Source organism: Felis catus, chromosome C1 (genome assembly GCF_018350175.1).
Source record: "Felis catus isolate Fca126 chromosome C1, F.catus_Fca126_mat1.0, whole genome shotgun sequence".
In the NCBI taxonomy this organism is placed as follows: Eukaryota; Metazoa; Chordata; class Mammalia; order Carnivora; family Felidae; genus Felis; species Felis catus.
Window position 1 is genome coordinate 151,495,865 of NC_058375.1, and position 21,954 is coordinate 151,517,818.

Sequence of the window (21,954 nt, forward strand, 5' to 3'; positions counted from 1 at the left end):
ATCTGAATAAAGCTCAAAAAACTAGATTTTGTTTTATCGTAAAGGGGAATTATACCTGTTTACGAAGATTGGTCTTTAAATATCCCAGGACATAAATTACTAGAGGGAAACCTCAGTTACATTTCAAGTAGCATCTTTGTATAATTATTGAAAGTTAGTCATCTATTTTCCTTTTTAACTTGATTTAGATCAGCCAAATATTCACTTAATTTTCTCTTTATCTTCACATAAATTATACATATTCTGGATAAGGAGGATTTACCACCTTTAACTAAGGGCCAACAGTTAAGGACACTTCAAAAGACAATATTTGATCCTAGATTCCAGTAATATTTTGAGGTCATTCATGTCCACATACAGTGATAAATTAGTGCCAGTTAACCTTAAAGAATATCTGGGTAAATGTATTCTTAATACCTAAATAACAGCTATTTGATCTTTGCTCTGGTCTTATGAAGCAAAATCATTTTAAAAGCTAATAACCTAGATATCATTTAACTGTAAAAGCAAAGATATGAAGTAAAATAAAAGATTACTCTTAATTACACTAAATCCGCGCGATCCATTGTTATAGTGTCATTTTACAAATGCGTCAGAATAATAAAGTGAAAATAAACACAGTTGTATTATGTGCGATTTGAATACCTTATTGACAAGGACTATAACCTTTCCAGGTTCAGATGCTTTTTTCTTCTTGTCCAAGTGATCCTTGGCAATGTAAACGGCCACTCTGGTTTTCCCACTCCCTGTAGGGAGGCATATAATGATATTTTTCCCCTCCAAGGCTGGTTGGGCAACTTCCATTTGGTAGGGCCTGAGATGCAGTTCTGGCTCAGGGGATGCTCTTTCTGCCACATTTTCTTCCTCTGAAGGAAATTAAAAGGTAGAAAAGTAAGGGAATGGGCAATAAAACAACTAACGCTAGGAAGTCTAGAACTGAACATAGGCTTCTTGTGGTTTAAATTCCCTTTCATGTGTGGTCCAACCCAATCCATTTTTCTATTTTTCCATACCAAATGGGTGTCAGCTCTCTTGGCATTTGCAGGATACAACCAGGCACTCCACCATGGAAGTGGCCTGGGGGTGGAGGTTCCTGGGGAGGGAATGAACAGGATGGTGGGCAGGGAGGGGAGGGAACAGGGGAGAGTCTTTTCAGAGAGTGAGCAAAGCCAGGGGAAATTGCAGAAAGGGCTGTAGCACAGGATTGGCAGTAACAGTTCTTAATGCGTCAGACTTTCCAATTCTTTGTTGAGCCCTTATGCCCTACTTGTTTCTTTTTAGACTTTATACCTATGAATCAAGAGGAATTGGGAAAGCAGGAGTCATTAGTTCTCTTTGTTCTGTATCTGCCCCTCCCCAGCCCTTACCTTTAATTGCAAAGAAGGTATTATAGCTAATGCTACTTTCCTTCATTTGAAAAACTTTATCTGACAACCAAATATCCCAGAGCTTGTTTGTCTGTCTGCCTGTCTGTCTATCTATCTATCATCTATCTATTCCCAAACTCTAAAATGGCAAAAAAAAAAAAAAAAAAAAAAAAAAAAAAATCCTATTTTTGCCATGTGAGGTAGCTAGATTAAACAAGGGTGAAGGGGAAAAACTTCCCATGCAAGCCTTTAGTTGATAGGTTGTCTTTAAAAGATGAAAAATAATTTTGTTGGTTTGAACTGAATTGTGATAAATTTGGTTTTGAATTTTGGTCTTTATCACTTCCTTATATGTATTCTCCACATGTTTGTATTTTCCTGAAACTCACAAGGCAATACATAAAAAATATGTCCAGTTAATATAGATTTCTGAATTTAAAATTTAAAATTTCTGAACTAATATACATTAATTCTTTGAACATTAGAATAAAATCATTATAACATATCTTGGTTTAAACATGTTTTGTTTAAAAGTGACCAGATTTATCTATATTAGCCAGGGGAAAAAGATCTAAAAATGTATAACCTATCATGTGGAATGTAGTAAAATAAATATTATATCAATTTAAAAGCCTGTCTTATGCTTTATATAGTCATAAGGAAAAAATGAAATGACAGCACTTAGTACTTCATTACACATGAAGTGTTCTTTGTCTTATCAATGATTGCAAAAAAACTAAACCAACATAATCCCATTAACTTCACAAAAATTGCTGATGGTTCCATTTCAGCAACTGGATGATTCTGTTTAAATGGGTTTTAACTTGTTGTGATAGTCCTATCTGCATAGGTAGGAAAATTCACACCAAATACCACTTAGTAAGAGTCATCTACTAACCTGGCAGGAAATTTGTCTTCTGTATGGATGAGTAAACAAAGATGCAATACATTTAAGTTATCATTGGATCATCTGCCGATTCATTTAATATGATTTTCAGGAGAAACTCATTTAAGATCACCAGCATTTAAAAATATGCATTTACAAGTTTGCTCTCCATGCTTGTTTTGAACTCTACAGCAATCATAATGATTCATCTTCTAGTACATTTATGTAAGGTTCAGATTTATTTAAGAATATCATTACTTCTCTGCTAAGTGGCTTTTATAGATTATCAAAATCCTACCATTCTACCTACATTACCAGCATTGATTACCTAACTTCCAAAAGAGCAAGAATATTTGCAAAGGAAGATGTACTTTAAATTGCGTTTAACACCAAGATCCAGTTATTTACTTTTGCTAAATTGATATTTAATTTAGGAAATTCATTAAAAGATATTAACAGATTCCCTTTGTTTAATTTCACTCCAGGTATATTTTTGCATGGATTTTTAAAATTTTTTTTTTTTTTTTCAAACGTCTTTTATTTATTTTTGGGACAGAGAGAGACAGAGCATGAACGGGGGAGGGGCAGAGAGAGAGGGAGACACAGAATCGGAAACAGGCTCCAGGCTCTGAGCCATCAGCCCAGAGCCCGACGCGGGGCTCGAACTCACGGACCGCGAGATCGTGACCTGGCTGAAGTCGGACGCTTAACCGACTGCGCCACCCAGGCGCCCCTGCATGGATTTTTAAAAATAATAAAATTCTGGTTCCCTCGTAGTAGTTAAATGTACTTCTTTAATCATTTCCCCTTTTTATTTTTCACACTTCCTACTATATCCTTGGGTGATACAAATTAAAAAGAGAAATTAGAGCAATTTTCTGTCTTTTTCCCAAGTAATCTAAAACTAAGTCAAATGAGCACAACATCAATACCGCTTATGCGTACTAGCTATTTATGATACTGAAAAATGTAAGATGAGTTAGGAAGCTAAAAGGACTATCAGGTTCAAGATTTGATTCTAGAGCCAAAGTTGTGATGTTTCCCTGCTACTTACCTCATCATGCACCACTAATTCATTGTGCAGTAATTATTCACTAGGTGGCTCTTATGTGCCATGCAGCCCCAGGAATGGAGTCCTTGTCTTCAAGGACTTCAGGGTCTAAAGCACTATATGCTGCGGCCACTAACAATGTCTGGCTATTAGACAGATAGCTCTATTAGCTTCCATACTTTTGAGTCAACTCTAGGAAACTTGATGGGTAGCCCCAAGTTTAAAAGAGAAACACAGAGTGAATATGGAAAAAATCAGAGTTGGATTCATTGTGAGAACAGCATCCAAAGAAGAGCTGGGTGAGTGCTAAATATTCAGCCTGATTCTTGCCTTATCACATCCTCTGACATAGGGATGGAAGAATTTATCCACATAAGCAATGAAAAGAGAATTTTCTCTTCTCTGTCACCAGAAGGAGAGAACTGGGCGGGTGTCAAGGAGCCAGGAGCCAATTTCCTTTATAAAAGAAATGTTTGGGTTTTTGTTTGTTTGTTTTTTTGTTTCTTTTTGGCTTGCTTTGAAAAGCAAAATCAATTAAATGCAATAATGAATGTGGTATTTAAAATATGCACAAGCTTTGAATAACACTGTGCCCTTCCTCTACAACAAATATTGATTGAAGACCTTGAAATTATACTATGCCATATAAATGGTCAAAAAATAAAATCAAATAGGACTTAAATAATAACATTTTATTGGAACTACACCATGTGGCACATTTCATTCTCACATTGATTTTGACAGCTGAGTTATTCTTGGAGAGAAAAGGTCTGTCACTGCATGTGTTTGAAATCGACAAAGTATTCCTTTACCTATAGTATGTAACCACGGAAAAATACGCCATTCCAGCTGGACAAATATTAATAGGTATTACCTCGAAATAGTAAGGAAATACTTTCTACATATCAGGCCAATGCGTATTGCCAAAAACATTGCCACTTTGTGAGATGCAGTGTATCTCTCTAAAAATGAGAAACAGAAAAACAAAAAAGCCTTCCCTAGCCTAATTAGAATATTTAAACTTTAGGAGCCTTATTAATCGTGTTTTCCTATGATGAAATACTTCCACAAAGGAACACAATGTTATGGTATTGGGTCACATCCATGAGCCTTATGTCCCATTATGTAACTGTTGAAGGTGGACAGAGGACATATGAAATAGAGTCCCTTTGCTGTCAGCCTGAAAGGTTAAGATATAATCGCAAACACTGTGATGCTTTTTAGAAATTAAATGTATGTTTACCAATTTGCAATTTATCTAAACCTTTTTTGAACTGATTTCTAATTCATTCTACACGATACACCTGAGGGAAAGAAATCTCATAATTTTAGAAGTTCAGAATTTTACTACCCACTATGCGAAGTAATTCTTCATTTCTAAGCACTGACCCCATCTAGAACTTCAATGGGTGCCCTTTGAAAATGAGTTTGTCTTCAAATGTATTTGCCTTTGAAAATGTATTTGCTTTTTAAAAGTAGGTTGCGTTCAGATTTATCACGTCTTTCATGCCACATTGAGGACTGAAAATCAGTAAATAGTTACATTTGCTAACAGCTCTAAATAGACAAAATGGCCAACACATAGGGGATGCCCATTAAATATTTATTGAATGAATGAATATTGTTGAAAAGCCCTTACTTAGACAAACAAAAATTAGGATGAGGTCCAGAAGCTTAAAACAACCATAAAGATGTTAAATATTAGCTAGAGCACAGTTTGAGTTCTAACAGCAATAACATTTAATAGAAATGTTAATTATTAAATCTAACAGTTGTTTGCATAGCAAGTATAGAAAATTCAAATACAATCCACAGAACTAAGCATAGGGCAATAACTTAATAAACACTGCCTGCAGTGAACAGAAAATGAATTAACCCTTTAAAAGCTTGGAAAGCTTTTAGAGCAGATGACCATTTTCATGTAAATGATTTTGTCCCTTCAGGACTATTCTAGCTAAATTTCTATAATTCTTCAGACAATGCAGGGTAATCTGAAATACACAACATTTTCCAAGTGTTTTCTACAACTCAATCACAAAACAAAAGAATACAAAAGTAATTTGTGTTTCTGAATTTGCCAATTTCCTACCGATTCTTAGCTGGCCACATTGCAAAGCATTTTTTGTTTGTTTATAATTTGTTAATTTAATTGTGAGATACTTCAAACACCAGACGAATATAGAGAGGTGTATAACAAATCTCCGAGGATCTATCACCTATTCTTAGAAAATGTTAACATTTTAGTTCAGTAGTAATCATTGGAACTGCACATTCAATCAACAGAAAGAAGCGATATGAACTTGACCAGACTGACAACATTTAGGCAATCTGATAACAGGAAGTATTGCTAAAGTGTGGCATTGAGAAGAGGCGCTCTCGTTTATTGCTGGTGTGCTACCAGCTAATAGAGGGAGGAATTAGGGAAAAACCTAATAAAGTTCTCATTTAGTGACAAAAGTGTTTTTGCAAACTCTACTCCTATGCAAGAGATATTTAGGGAAACTGAAACTCTCTTAACTACACGTGTCATTTTTAGTTTTTCATTTTAAAAGGACTCTTGTTATCTGCAGCTAATCTACAGAGTCACCATCATCTTATTGACAGTATTAATGGATTTATTTTCAAAGTATTTTAATTAAAAAAAATAAGGTTTGGAACACATGTACCAAACTGAATACATCATTTAAATGCAGTCAAATTAACTGAAACAGACAGCATAAATAAAATAGATGACATAATTCTATGGAAGGTGGCATATGCATATTCTTATCGACACCAAAAAGATAAGTACTGGATCAAAAATTAGAGAGCTTGATTCTAAGACTTTTATAAGTTGCACTTTTGAAGAAAGTGAATGGCAAAGTTCCAAAACTACTTCAACTGGAGAAAAGAATTGCTTTAATTGCATAAATACATTAGGGAGGGTATGAACAGCCCCCATGCTTTCCACTATATGGCGTCTTATTTCACACTTTTTAAGGTTTACACAACAGTTAGGCAGTACCTGAATCACTTCCCATGGTGCCTGAATCACTGCCCATGTTGCTGTTATGTCCAAGACTTTCATCTAAGCAGCTGACACTTCCTTCTGCCAAACTTGTGTCTGATTCTGCAAAGGAAAACATTTTAAAATATTTTAAAAATATTTCTGAGAATAAACGTATTTTAACTGCACACCTCTACAGCACACAGTACATACAGTTCAATGCAAGTGGAAAAGGCACACCCAGACAATTATGAATAAAAGGTAAGAGTTCCTGGCAAGCAACATTTAAAAAGTCTACTATGGATGAGCAGCTGTCGGGTAGTGAATCAAACACATATACCTACTTGAAGTATCATACATCCGATTCGAGAGCAAATACAAATTTGTAAACACGTGTGACTTCTGATGTCCCCCCACCATGTAAGTTTTGTGCAAGAAGAGAAGATCTAGGCTTGATGGTGGCATTGAGACAAAAAGTACTACACAGAAACCACCGAGTTATCTTAACATAATATGGCAGGGAATTAATAAAGGATAAAGAATTGATAAACCACATGGTTCTATCGATTGGTTCTGAAAAGAACAGTTCAGCGATAAACATTACTTCAAAATCTCACAAAGAATTTGCTCAAAAAGAATATCATTAAAGCCTGGCACTGCAGTTGTAATGGAAGCTTCTGTGAGGCTGGAAATAAATGTTTTCCTTTACTACAATTAAACTAAGCTTCCATCAAAAAGTCACCATGAGGATGAATGTCAAGAGCGTTCCCTTAACTTGTTAATCCCGATTTTTGGTTTTCAGTACTCAGCATCAATTCCTTTGGAAAATCTTTTTTTCCCTCTAGGGAAGACTTCCCTCTTTACAGTTTATTGCCAAGGATTTATGCCATCTTATCCACAGGGATCAGAACTATTGCTAAGCTGGGAAAAGTAAATGAAAGATGGCAGCAAACGTCAGCCCTGGAATCAGGACTTGTGAAATTTGCTGTTGAGGTTGCTCTGAGCCTAACTTGCCCTCATTTAAAGTGGGGCTAGTACAATTCACCCTCCAGAATTTGATAACCAGTAAGTAATATTAGGCACAATAAACTCTCACCACTGCAACTTCAGTGCTGATAATTGGAAAATGAAATAAAAATCAAGTTGTTGATTAGTATTAGGGCAGGAGTTCCATTAAATACCGTTCTTCTTACAACTAATAGCATTTCATAATACTTATACTTGTTGCATAATTATCACTTCATGCTAAAGCTCCCAAATGCACAAAACAAATTACATAAAGTAGCCGCTAGCTATTTGAAACTAGTGTGAGTGCCACCCATTTAGGGCTAGTAACAGAACCCGTTGAAACACACACATAGTATATTATCAATAAAATTTCTCTGGAAAAAGACCATATACAACTCCTCAAAACTACAAGTATCTTCTTTTTCCTTAACCAGTTTTTTTTTTTTTTAAGTTGGTGTATTAAGGTACAATTTAGATAATATAAAAATCATTCTTTTTAGGTTGTTTTTTTTAGGTAGGTTTAGTTTGTCGACACTGACACATGTATATGGTTTTGCAACCATCATCACAATCAAGATTTTTCTATCACCTCAGAAGTCCCCTCAAGCCCCTTTGTTTTCATTTTCCTCGTGCTGCCCCCTAGCAGTCCCTGATTTAATTTCTACCCCTATAGCTTTGCCTTCTCCAGAAAATCATATAAACGGATTCACACAATACGTAGCCTCTGTTTGATTTCTTTAACTTAGCCTAACACGTTCAAGATGCATCCTTGTTTTCATATCACTAATCTGTTCCTTTTTATTGCTGACTAGTACTCCATTGAGCATCTACGACATCTGCGACATCTCCCTTCCAATAAGCCTAGTTAGCGGGAAATATAATGATGCCAATCAAATATGTAAGATATCTTTTTTTTTAAGTTCAAAGAAAGCTGATAAGGAATTTGTGGAAAAATTCTCAACGGACACGCATATTGTTTAAGTATATTAGCACAACACAAATATACTAATTTGAAAATACTGTGCCTACCAGTTGTCGTAGATTAGCTCTCAAACTCAGATTTGAGGAATCCCTTATGACTACACGGGAAAACCTGTATATCTCACTGAGAGATTTTAAATATGGCACTTTGCAATTCCCAAAGGTATGCCTTGTTAGAAGCTTAGAGGCGAGTGTGGGATAGAACTGTCAAGCAGAAGAGCGTTTGGGGCAGATGTACTGATGAAAAGAGAATAAGATTTATAAGGAAAAGGCAAGGTGTAAAATGAGATGGGGAAAATGTCATTGCAAGGATAATTCTAGATCTAGAAATACAGACTAGGATTTCTGAAGCAAAAAAGTAAATTTTGACATGCTTTTCGTTTGTTATTTTAAATAGGGTATTGAGAACTGAAGATAACACCAAAAATACTGGAAAATACTAACAAGTGTTATCTAAAATTAACCCTTTGTATCTTTGTTTCCCATTAAGTGTGATGCACTTGATTTTCATTTGATTCTCTAATCATTAGCAATTCAACAACAATCTTAAAACTATTTTGTGTATATGTAAAGTCAAAGTTTTCCCCAAGCTCTGTTCTAACATGTATAAGCTTGGGGAAGCTATTTAACACAACGTGCATGATTGATTTATAAATATTAAAGAAAGTTGTGACCCCAAATAGGGTATTATTAATTAAGTTTGTTACCTGGATTATTTTGATCTTAACAAACAAATCTGCAGTGTGTTAAGAAAACACTGAGCTCAGTACCTTCACAGATGTAAATTACATTTTAAACCTCAACATTCTGTGTGGTAGATATCCATTGTCACCTCAGTTTTATAGATGAGAAACCAAGGCTCAGAGAAGTTAAATGATTTATCCTGACCACACAGCCATAATGGGGCCGAGCTAGGAGGCCCCAATTTCTGGATCCGAGTCCAGTCACTATTCCAGTGCTTTTTATTTGATAGCACGCAATGGCTGACGCTTTGTGTGAAGCTTTGTAAACAAGCAAACAATCCTATATCTAATAGCGTTAAGTGAAATGAAAGTTGGTTTTTGTTGTCGTTTTAAAGCATATAGACATTTTCATTGTAATGTCGAATTTTGAAATGGTTTATCTTCTCAAGGGGAAAAAAAGCTAGAGAGATTGTTTTATTTTGCTCACATTTCTGATTTCATCGATAGACTTTCGTTTACATTTAAACATCCACACTTATTTTTGAAATTTTCTTTTCTGCACATATATAAAAGAGGAACACTTCCATCCTTGTTAAACAAAATTAATTGGAATAATTCTGCTGGAGATAATTATGAAAATGAAAGTGAATATATAGAGGTTTATTTCTTTGTCATTTTGAGGATATATAAAATCTCTACTTTCTCAACACAAAAATAATTTTGTTTCCTAGGCAGCGAATTTTTATGCATTTGATATATATTTTTTTATTTCATAGAAAGAGAAGTACTAGAGGAAATAACTTGAACAATAAAAGAAAATATATTGAAACTCCCATAACATTAAAAATGTCTTTCCCAGAGATTCTCTTCCTGCAGTCACTTAAGAGAAATCATGTTTAAAAAAATCACACACACACACACACACACACACACACACATAAGGTCAGATCAAGTGATTGTGTGATGCCAAAATTAAACCAAGCTATTGAGTTTATAAGCCAAGAATTCCTGTAATTGATTTATATAGGATTATTTTGTTTCATCTTTTGTACTTTTCACAGTACGTCAATCTGGACTTATGTCTTGATGAGTAAAGTCACGTGTCTATGATTTTAAAATAGATCAGATAAAATAGAGTAGTCAATTGGAGGCAGGGTGTTGCCATGAAAAGAACATGTGCTATGGAGTCAAACAGATCGGTCTCCAGATCTGAGCTCAGCCACTGCTAACAAGTGACTTAACCTTTTTTTTTCTTAAAATTTTAAAATACGGATAGTAGTTTCTATTTTCTCATTTATTTTGAGAGTGATTATGTTAGATAAAGGAAATGAATCTTGAAGAGGAACAAATCTTAAATTCTCATGAAGTTGCTACTTAAATGGGCTTTTGAATATTGGAGTTACATTATATAATAAGTTTAGTTAACTTTTATATAGCTGTCATTTCCTCTAGGGAAAATATCAAAGCTGGCTACAAAACAGATTAGAAAATGTTGGTAATTCCTAACTGTTAAAAAAAAAAAAAAAGAAAAGAAAAAAGCAGTTATTTATATCAAACTTTTTTGGAATGAAAGAAAATGATACTCATCCAATTAAAAGATAGGATTTTCTGTAATAACTTTGTAAACAGCACAAAAAAAGAACAGCTCTGAGTACAATGATCCTAAGACCAGTCCGTAAGCCATGGAAAAAATGCCTCATTTTGCAATCACAACTTGAATATTTTACTAATAAAGCAGAAATATTACCTGGAATCTGAGAAATTTCACATTTAACATCTTCTAGACTTTAAATACTTTAAAATATTTTTAAACCATTTAGAACCAAAAATATTGAAGTTAAAAAAAAATTCATATGAAAAAAACCTCTTGGTTGAAGGCCTTTTTAGATCTATTTCAATGTAAAGTATGCCCTCTACTGGCCAGTGCTATTATAACAATTAATTTGTACGGATATTGTTTATTCAACCTAAGGGCTAAGCTTCATTAGGTAAGATACAGATTGGTTCTTACTTCTATTCCTGACAGGTAATGCCCCCCCCCCCCCCATTTTCAATCTAGATGTGTTTCTCACCCCACAGAATACTTCTCTTTTTTTTTACCCCTGGCTGTCATACATTCTCTTTGCCGAAAAGTGGTTTTGTATTAGAGCAGGAAGCAGTGCAAGGGGCCAGGGCCTGTACTCGTTGAGAAAGAAGGGCACCAGCAGATCCCATTCCCCCTGAGAGGTAGTGCTTACAAGGTCTGCAAATAATCTAATTTCACTTGTCACAGTACTTTGATGTTTATTGTAGTTCTGACCTTGTGGTGCATTTTAGCTTCACCTCTTTAGCTCTTCCCCTTTGCCTGGTTTCATAACCCACGCACCCTGGAATGTCGAAGAGTAGCCCTCAAGATTCAAACACATGTGCATGTATGGGCATGCCCAAAACTACTGCGTGGGCTTCCTAAGTGTGTTTATTTTCATACTACTAATAATACTTATTTAGTTTTTCTTTCTCTCTTTCTTCCTTCCTCTTTCTTTCTTTCTTTCTTTCTTTCTTTCTTTCTTTCTTTCTTTCTTTCTTTCTTCTTTTCTCTTTCTTCCCTTCCTTCCTCCCTCCCACCTTTCTTTCTTTCTTTCTTTCTTTCTTTCTTTCTTTCTTTCTTTCTTTCTTTCTTTCTTCTTCTTCTTCTTCTCTCTCTCTCTCTCTCTCTCTCTCTCTCTCAGGGTCCTGTCTGTTTCGATAGCTCTTACTGGTACTTAAAAATGAACAACAGTTGAGTATTGCCCATACGGAAAAAGCAGGCTTTTTGTGATGTGTACACTGGGGACTAAGATAAACCTTTATCACTTTCTTTCTTTTCCCTTCCTCTTCTTTGAGGAGCTATACTAGCCAAACCCCTCAAGACCACCAATAAAGTTATTCTGGACTCTCCTCCTACTGTGGGTTCCTTTGACTCTGTGCTTTTCTGTGGGCTCCTATAATTGGATCAGACACATTGCGAAGACCTCTTGTCTTTTTTTTTTTCTAAAATGCAAAGTATCCTAACACTCAAACACTCCTTTTCTTTTGAAATAACTTATCCTTAATCTTTTTTGAGAGGAAATAGATGACTTTTATTTTCAGCTCTATGTATATGGATTTGTGCGTGTGTGTGTGTGCGCGCACACACACACACACACACACACACGCTCACATTTTGGTCTGTCAGATTCTGCTCTCCGTGCCAGGGAACATGTGTTCCCGCAGAATGGAGAGAAGCCACCTCCACCCACCTTGCATATTCTCTCCTGGATCCAAGCTTCTAGGAAATGAGTTCCCCAAAGAGAAAAAAACTCTCCTAGAGCCACAGGCCCACATGGCTATCCACGGAGCTCCTTGCTCCTGTTTATAGAATTTATACTGCCGAAATGTTTCCGTCAGAATTACATTTGAATTGTGTGTAAGTAATAGTGTTGGCTTAAATCATCTAGACCCTTTAGCCTTTGGACTTGAGTCTCAATATATAAAGACAGTTATTAAAATACAGGGTTGTGGGGATAACCATATCCACCAGACCCATTCATTCACTGCCAGTCAGTAACAGAGGCAAAAAGTCCCAGAGTGAAAAAGTTATGAGTGAAAAGCTACATGACCACATGGGAAGTAAGTCTTGGCAGTAACAAGGTTTAGGGATGGCCAGCTAGAAGATGAATTGGAAACTAATTCGGCTGGTAAGCACCCCTTAGGAAGAAGTATTCAAGTTAAGCAGGCTTAAGCAAATGTGAGGCAAGTATGGGGAGATACATTTAAGGTTGTCCCGATAAATGCTCAATGGCCAGCTGTTTGGGGGGAAAAGCCACGATATAGAAGCGTCTGTTAATTTCCATGGTGTAAATATTCCTGCCAGGGCTGATTTCAAGCTCCCAGCATGATGTCACAGAGTGGAGCTGAGAAGAGATGTGTGCATCTGGCTCGTGCAAGCCAGTGGGAGCCGGTTCCAGCTACCCAGAGGATTCACTCCTCCGATTAAGGACTCTCCCACAAACATCATCTAAAACGATCAGGCGTGCATCGTGCTAATATTTCATAATTGGCCAAATGATGAATGATAAACTTGTAAGAGTATTTTTTTTGCCTTAGAAAAATCATTTATAAAAACTATGGAGAAACCCATTAACACTCATTGATATAAGAAGTCTTATCTCACCCACCCTCCTCCATAAATGCTCCCCTCTTAACCGAATTATTTTCCTACATCCATAGTTATAGAATTTTGTTGTGTTTACTACAGCTAGATTCATTTTGTATAGACTGTTGTCAGGGCAGTTTCAGATTCACTGCAAAACTGAGCAGTATGGAGACTTTCCCCACAAGCCCTGCTCCCACACATGCAGAGCCCTCCGCATTATTAACACCCCTCACCCTAAACATACTTTGAACTTTCCTACACCTACTCTCTTGCTCACAGTGCCCATGCGGTCTGAAATGCTGCCTGCCGCTTCTGTGCACAGACCCAACCCAGGACTGGATGAACGGAAGTCTCCGCTTCCTCCTCGGGGAGGCTATCTCTGCATCTTCCTTCCTTCCCAAGTCCTCCCTCCTCGTCCCTCAACACATTCTCTCTTTCGCTCTGGACAGTGACTGTTTCTCTTTGGGGGGCCATAACTTGTTTTCTGGAACTGGGTTCTAAACTCTTTGAGGGTGAAGGCAATACCCCCAGGGCTCGATTCTCTCGGTAACAAGACCTGACGAACTCACTCTCTGGCTTCTTGTCTTCATCCGCATGCTAAATAGAGAAGGTAAGGCCCGAGCATCAAACTGAAATAAAACCCGCCGCCTTTGTTAAAACGGTGCTAAAAAAAAAAAAAAGTTTTTGGTTTGTAGCCATGAAAGGATGTCAGGAAAATAAATCCAGTATGTCATAGCTGCACACCAGGGATAGCCTTTCTGTCAAAATACCTATGGCCTCATTCCTGAGATATGAACAACAACCCTCGTGGAACTATTAAGTGATTAGAAGTCATATAAGTAACTTAGATAGCTCCAGGTAGGTTTCAAATAAAATAGAAACCCATATTAACCTTTAGCAAACACTAACATCAGCAGGGACAGCATCTCTCTCTCTCTCTCTCTCAGCTCAAATTAGTATTTGCCTTTTAGATTGCCTCAGTAGTATTTCTAGTTCTAATAATTAATGTACTTAAATTTAGCAAAATATAGAAGTAAAGGCTAGTTATCTGAAGTCAAACCAATCCTGTAATAGTGTGGGTTATTTTGACACAATCTTATTGTATGTTGCTTTATCGATCATCTTTTCCACTGAGGTCTTAAATGCTATATGGTATTTTTTTTTTCTAGAGATTCTAAAAATCTCTAAATTTCTAGAGGCTGGTGCCATAAAACATTATTCTGGTCCTCAAGTGCAAGGATAAATTTTGTGGCATTTTTACAGAAATTAGTATAGACCAAATCTAAGATTGGACTTTGGTCTATAAAAAGGCAAAACAAAACAACAACAAAAAAAGTGCTATAACAGATTGGGCCAGGGAGAAGGAGGCTGTTTTATAAAGGTCAATTTTTAAACCCCTCCTACAGAACATGATCTATGCAAAATATATCCACAATATATTCCAAAGCATAATGTCACCGGATAAACCTAAGGAGTGGAACATATGGGGGAATATGAAAAAGAAGGTATTAAAGTCTGAAAACAAGCAGGTTGGTAAGCTCATTAGCTGGGGTGGAATTTTAAAATCTTCACGTGAACGAATATATAAATCAAAATATACACATGCATTCACAGTCATGCGCACTGTATATTCACACATGGCACATTCTACAGTTACATTATAATCTTCCACACTGGAACAGTGAATCCCATTCTCTTTTTAATGTAAAAGCGCCCTCTGCTGGCCGACCTGAGGTACTGGCATTTTCTAGTTTTCCTAACCAAGATCCAAGACAGAATGATAAAAGAAGTCTGGGAGATTTTATGTGAAATTCTGCATAAAAGTAAGTTTATTACAAATACGCGTTTTATTTTGTTTTGAATCTCATTTTCTTTACTTTTATTTTATTATAGATCATTGATTCCTGAAATAGTATAATGTAAAGGTCGGTGTAGAAGAACCACGTGCTTGTTTGGAGAAAGCAGTAACAGCAGACTATTAAAAACAGTCTATTAAAGACTATTAAAAATAGACTATTAAAATTGTACAACAAATTTTACTGAAAGCCTATAGAATTAAAATAATCCAGCTAACTTTGTATTTTCTATAATTAAAATATTTTCAATGGAAGAAAATGAACGTGGGCTTTGTGTTCCTCTGATGTTTTCTTGGGAGTTGGGGGTTTTCCAATATTTTTCTCGTTATGAGAGATGGCCAGTGACTTTAGAAAGCAGGACTATAACATCCAGCATTAAAATTCTACTCATAGTCTGAGAACTATTCAAATATCCTTTTGAAATTATTGGGTTAATTTGGAAGAAGGCAAATTTTAAAAATTGGTATATCTCAATTATTAACCAGTTTTGAATGGGAAGCACAGAGTTGGAAGGAGGGAGGAAGAACAATGCCAGCCCCCAGTGTGGAGTCAGGACAAAATCACTCTCCAGAGCCATCTACTAGGGAATCCTGATACATCACCCCAAGGATGAAGGAGAAATGGGATTCAAATTGGTTTCAGGGTGGGCTACCGTTCCTAGCGGTAGTAGATCTCACCCTGTCAGGTGTGTCAAGGAGTAAAAAGGGCTAACAAACAACATACAAGGAATCTTTGCATTGAAGCTATAAATAATTACCATTTGTATGCACCAAGACTATGCACTGAAAAAATATTTTAGAAACTGGTTCAGAAATAAAAATTAGAGGAGTCAATTTAAAATTAGAGATAATTCAAGTCACATTTTTTCTTTCTGCATATGAAAAATCATATTTATAGAATGTGTGCAGCTTAAGTAATACGTTTCTTTCAATGCTACTTTGGTAGCATTGACTATATTTGAGCTGTATATGAAATCCTAATCCAATATATTAGAATTCAAAATAAAGATTATACATTACCAGTATCGATAAAATACAAAAAACAAAATTATGCAAATGCATATCAGAAACTATGGGATAACTCCTCCTTTATTTTGATTGCTAACTCTACGAAAGGATGACAGGATAGGCAAAATCTTCCTACCGTAAATTTTGCAACAAAAACTTGAAGCAAAAAAACATCAGTAGCTGCTTTGGGCTAATGGTACTTTAAAAGTTATTTATATCCGTCATCTTAGTTCTGGAGAGCAATAAGAAAATAAACACACACTTGGAATGATCCATAGCATCTATGAGTAGTGGTGTCTAAGGCCTAAGGTTAAGGAACTACATTTTAATAAATAAATTACCCTCCGTTACTTCTCTGAAAAGGGCTAGAAGGGATTGGACTGACTTGCTCCCATGTGCACAGGGAAGTCCATACGGCATAAGGATCCTACAGACCTGAAGGTCGTTAAAGTCTGTGGATTGGGTGGAGTCGTCAGATCACTGTTAGCGTACTATACTTTCACAGGTTCTCAGACTAGCACATGTTTTAATAGGCTGTACTTGCATTTACTGTATGACTGTTATTAGCACTTACTGTGCAGCCATATAGTGGCTACTGTTTGACTGACGTGCCCATCAGTTGAACGTTCCATGAGAGCAGAAGCCCACCTCTCTTACGTTCCCCCACGGTATTTGCAGTGCTAAACACTGAACACTGCATGCCTGGCACGTGACAGTAGTTAAATAAATATTTGTTACATGAAAGAATCAAAAGGTACAGAGGTCAAATGGGAGGGAGGGTGAGAGGGAAGACAAGAGGGGTAAAAAACAAAACAAACACGCACACAAAAAACCCTTTCTGTCCCCTAAGGCCATTATTACGTTGTAGATTTTTTTTTTCACAAAATGCAACTTAAAGTTTTATATGAACTAGTAAGAAAATAGAAAAAATTTAAAGTTTTGCCTTTAATTTTGTTCACTTTGAGACTCAGAATCCTCTGTAGATACATAAACTACAGGCTGATGAGAGGCATTGCGGGCAACCTTTGATGAAAAACTCGCATTTGAGATGCAGGATCGTCTGCCAGCTTCAGTCCTGTCTTTGATTCTTTCTAGTGTGGATTTAGAAAGTAGCCAGTAACCCACGGAGACGTCAGGTAGCCTACCAAGGAAGTATGTTAAAATGTGACAAACCTACATTCAGATAGTACATTTTGGCATTCCTATCAGATCATGATTTCTGAAAGAAAGTGCAGCTGCTCAAATGAAAAAAAAAAAAACCCTCTAGAATTCAAGTTTTTGCTATTCTATATATTAAGCCTGACTACCTAACGTGTGGTCCAGGACCAGCAGTACAGTGTCACCTGGGAGCATGTGAGGAACACAGAATCTCAGGCCCCACACAGGACCTACTAAATCAGAATGCATTTCAGTAAGACCGGCTCCCCTAGGTGATTCAGACACACAGGAAAGCCTGAGAAGCACTGCATTAAAAAAAAAAAAAAAAGAAAGAAAAAAGGAAAGGAAAGAAAAGAAAAGAAAAGAAAAAAAGAAAAGAAAAAAGAAAAGAAAAGAGGGAAGAGAAGAGAAGAGAAGAGAAGAGAAGAGAAGAGAAGAGAAGAGAAAACACACAAAAAAACTGTAAACAAGGCACAAGCTTGAATAGCAGGGAAACTATAATACACACTCGTGCTACTTATGACAAGATTGCTATCCTACATGTTTCACATAGTTCATATAAACCATCAAGAAGAATATTAATACACTAACAGAAAAATAGGCAATTAGCAACAACAAAAAGAATAAACTTATAAAAATGCTTTTCATTGGAAATCAAAAAATTCAAATTCAAGTAGCAAGATACCAAATTGGCAAAGTTTGAAGAATTACCTCTTCTTGTAGAAGAGACATCAGGGCAATACACAGTCTCTTATACTCCCGAAGAACATGTAATTTGGTACAAGTTTCTGGAGGTAATTTGACATTAAGTATCAGGCATTTTAATATTGTAGAGATCATTTGATCCAGAAATTCCAGTTATGTAATATGCTTTTAAGAATTAAATTTAAAAAAAGGAATTAAATTGAAACATAGATATTAAGGGACTTGTTCACAATGTAGAGATTTTTAAACATCCTACATATTAACAATTGATTAATTAATTATAAATCATCCAATAAATGGAAATATTATTAAGTCACTAAAAACCAGGCTGTGGAAGAATACCTAGGAACACAGGAGAAATGCCACCATGTATAAAACATTCACTTATGTAAAAAGATTAGAAGGATAGATAACCCAAATGTTAAGAGTAATAGATCTACATTGCTGGAGTATGGGTGACTTTTTCCTTGTATGTTTTCACATTTTCCAAGTATTCTGCAATGCAACTGTATTACTTTTCTGAAGTAGAAAATAGTAAACTTTGGGGGGCACCTGGCTTGCTCAGTCAGTGAAGTATGGGACTCTTCATCTCAGGGCTGTGAGTTCGAGCACCACCCTCGGGTTAGAGATTATTTTTTTTTTATTTTATTTTTTTTAACGTTTTATTTATTTTTGAGACAGGGAGAGACAGAGCATGAACAGGGGAGGGTCAGAGAGAGGGAGACACAGAATCTGAAACAGGCTCCAGGCTCCAAGCTGTCAGCACAGAGCCTGACGCGGGGCTGGAACTCACGGACCGCGAGATCATGACCTGAGCCGAAGTCGGCCGCCTAACCGACTGAGCCACCCAGGCGCCCCGAGATTATTTTTAAAAAATGGAGAAAAAATAGTGAACTCTGCAGTGGTGTGATGGAGTCAGCTTAAACGGGCTCGCAAAAACCAATTGTTAAATCTTCAGGAATTTTGTGAGCAGGCTGTCAAACACAGTCATTTTAAAAATTAAATTATATAGGGGCACCTGGGTGGCTCAGTTGGTTAAGCGACTGACTCTTCATTTCGGCTCAGGTCACAATCTCACGGTTTCGAGGTTGAGCCCTGTATCTTCGGCTCCACACTGAGCCTGAAGCCTGCTTGAGACTCTCTCCCTCTCTCTCTGCCCCTTCCCTGCTTGCACACACTCTCTCTCCCTCAAGCTCTAGAAATACATACATACATACATAAATAACCATTAGCAAATGAATTATATAAATGTATAATTAAATAAATTGTACTGAAATCAAGGTAATGAATACTTAAAACTCATCACTTCCTTATCGTGTTCCTGAAATTTACTATCATCCGTGACGTTGATGCTGTTTACGCCCCTCGTGTCTGCATCCTGGAAATGCTAACACCATGGTGAGCGCCCTCTTTTCTCTTCTCAACTCAGGGACATGATGTTGGAGGTTTGACACCAGCTTTAGTGGGAGCATTTGCCCTGTGAGGACTGGCAAATGCTACAAGTCAGGACTTCCCTTCTTTCCTCCCAGACACTTGCTTGTTCAACATTTACCAGCACACTACAGATCCTGAAAAATTGTTTCTTTTAAATGACTATTTCCTATGAAAACAGAATGCGGCCCTTAGGTGGGGAAAGGGGAAGGGAGAAAGATCTTCCTATCGTGAGAAAATTAGGGAAGGAAATGTAATTAAATTGGTATTATTGTTCCAGTGACTTCTCATATCAGAAAGGTGGTCATGGCGGTAAACAGTTCTGTCACCAATTAGTTACTGCAAATCAAGCCAACCCCAGTTTAGCCTCCCCTCATCTGCCTTTCTACAGCCTTGCTTTTGGTATCTACAAAAACTGAACCTCTCTGAGACATCCCAGTCTATGAAATAAGAAAAAGATAATGAACGGCCTTTTACTTTCTCAGAGCTTTGGATGAATCAAACTAATTCATACATTTGAAAGTATTTGAAAACTATGAAAAACTATGAACAATAATAAGGTATAGGTATGCTTATAAATAAGGTATGCTTATAAATGCCTATCACATCACAAAGACCATGGATACCTTGTAAGGCAAAATTAGAACCAAATGTGTTCATATTCATCACATTAATATTGCATTAGTTATGAAAACATTTTTAACCACAAAGAAAAATGTAATCTTGTCTAGAAATAAGATTTTAATAAAAACGCTTGCAAAACCCCAAAGCCTGAATTTTCTCCCTCTGTTTAACAGATCGTGATGTCATCAATCCACCCACTGATTGTTTCTGGAAGTCGTAATTAGTAAAATGCTGTAAAATGTGTGCGGGTTCCAAATACCTGAAGTGACACAAGGATCCGCAAAAGACGATTCCAGTGAGTGAGTCTCCGTGTCCCGACCTTCTTTGTCTGGACTCAGCTGACCCGTGGCTACAAGAACCCCCTCTTTAACTTCAGGGCCATCTTCTTGTGATAAACTCTCAGTCCCTATGAATACAGCATGAGACTGTAAACAATAGTGCAATGCAAGTTTTTATAGAGTCTGCATAACTGTGATTGCTATCCTGAAAACAAAACAGGAGCTCCGAATAGGCATTTACCTGCATAGACTGAAGTACTTTGAAATTCTAAACAGAACGTAAATTGTACGGTAATGCAAGTTTCTACACAATATAAATAGCTGTTATTGTTATTGTGAAAACCAAGTGGAAGTTTCTAGGAGAAATTTGCCAGAATATACTTTCATACTTTGACATTTTGAAAAGCGAGGAACATATTTTTTGTTATGATACAGTATTTCTATTTTTAATGTGGACACAGTGAGTAATTCTTTTGTAATGGTTAAATTTTATCTAAAAAGACAGTAAAATAAGTATTATGCTAGTCACAAAAAGAGCATGATGATGTCCTAGCTGACCATTACTGGTAGGAGGTAAGCCACGGATGCAGTGATACAAAGTTATATTTAAGGCTGAATTATGAAAATGCAAATTTGGTGGTGGTTTTCTTTAGCTTGTGCTCTTGCCATTTTGTTCCCTCGCTATGTGTTCTATATGAGATGTACATATGCTTTAATGTCAGCCTAAATTCATGTATTTTGGATATCTGGAGATTTTTTAGGAATTCAATGAAATATTCTGTATCCCTCCCTTCTCTTTCCCTCCATTTCTCCCAACGGCCTTTCTTCCTTCCTTCAACCAACATGTTTTGAGTGTTTTCTTAAGGGACTACGTGAGCTACAAAGAAAAATCAAGTTTCTATCCTCTTGAAGCTACAATCAAACAGCGAAGACTGATCCCATAAATAAAATTGCTTAAAGTATCGTTTCGGATTAGCCCATCTTAAAGAAAGTATGTCTGCGTGTGGAGAATTTCCTAAAGAAAATTGTTGTGACTTTGGACTCTGTTAGATGACTTGGCAATGTCTGCAGGTACACATTTTGTTTGGGGTTCATAATCATAATAATCAATTTATTTTACCCTTATCATATAAGTGTGATAGAAGTGTTGAATCATTTAATCCTCAAAGTAGCCCTAGGTAATAGGTAATAGTATTCTCCCCATTGCACAGAGGAGTAAACTGAGGCACAGAGAGGGCAAGGACTTGCTCTAGAGTTACACATCGAGGGAAGTAAAAGAGCCAGGATTCAAGAAGCATCAGGATCTGGAGCCTAGGCTGCTGTAACAGTCAGCTCAGGCCACAATAACAAAATACCATAGACTGAATGACGTAAGCAAGAGAATTTTACTTTCGCATAGTGCTGGAGATCAGAAGTCTAGATCAATGTGCCAACAAGGTTGGTGTCTGCTATGAGTTTTGCAGCAGGCCGCCTTCTCACTGTGTCCTCACATGGTGGAGAAAGAGACAGAGATCTCTTCTTACAAAGCCACAGTCCTATCAGATTACAGCTCACCCTTCTCTCTTCATTTAACCTTAATTACCTCCTTGGAGGCCCTATCCATAGAAACAGTCACATTAGAGATTAGGGCTTCAACATATGGATTTTGGGGAAACACAGTTTCATCCATAGCAGCTCCTCACCACAAGAATAGTCACAGCTAATGTTACTCTGGTCATTAAGGCCAGAAAAATGCTTAGATTCCCATCCAAAGAGGTACAGTTCAGGAAACAAAACTTAA

The 21,954-nt window shown here is 36.6% G+C and overlaps 1 protein-coding gene across 4 annotated transcripts in view; it reads right to left on the reverse strand.

The window, feature by feature from the left end:
* IFIH1 (interferon induced with helicase C domain 1) overlaps nucleotides 1-21,954 on the reverse strand; it is a 56,816-nt gene that overhangs the window by 23,268 nt on the left and 11,594 nt on the right. For 3 of the 4 annotated variants that reach the window (XM_011285346.4, XM_019838171.3, XM_006935321.5), the window contains exons 3-5: nucleotides 20,156-20,302; nucleotides 6,309-6,413; nucleotides 646-866 (exon numbers count right to left, since the gene is read on the reverse strand). In XM_011285346.4, coding sequence (XP_011283648.2) covers nucleotides 646-866; nucleotides 6,309-6,413; nucleotides 20,156-20,302 — 473 coding nt within the window. The remainder of the gene's footprint in view (nucleotides 1-645; nucleotides 867-6,308; nucleotides 6,414-20,155; nucleotides 20,303-21,954) is intronic. The other variant, XM_045033872.1, reaches the window with a different exon arrangement.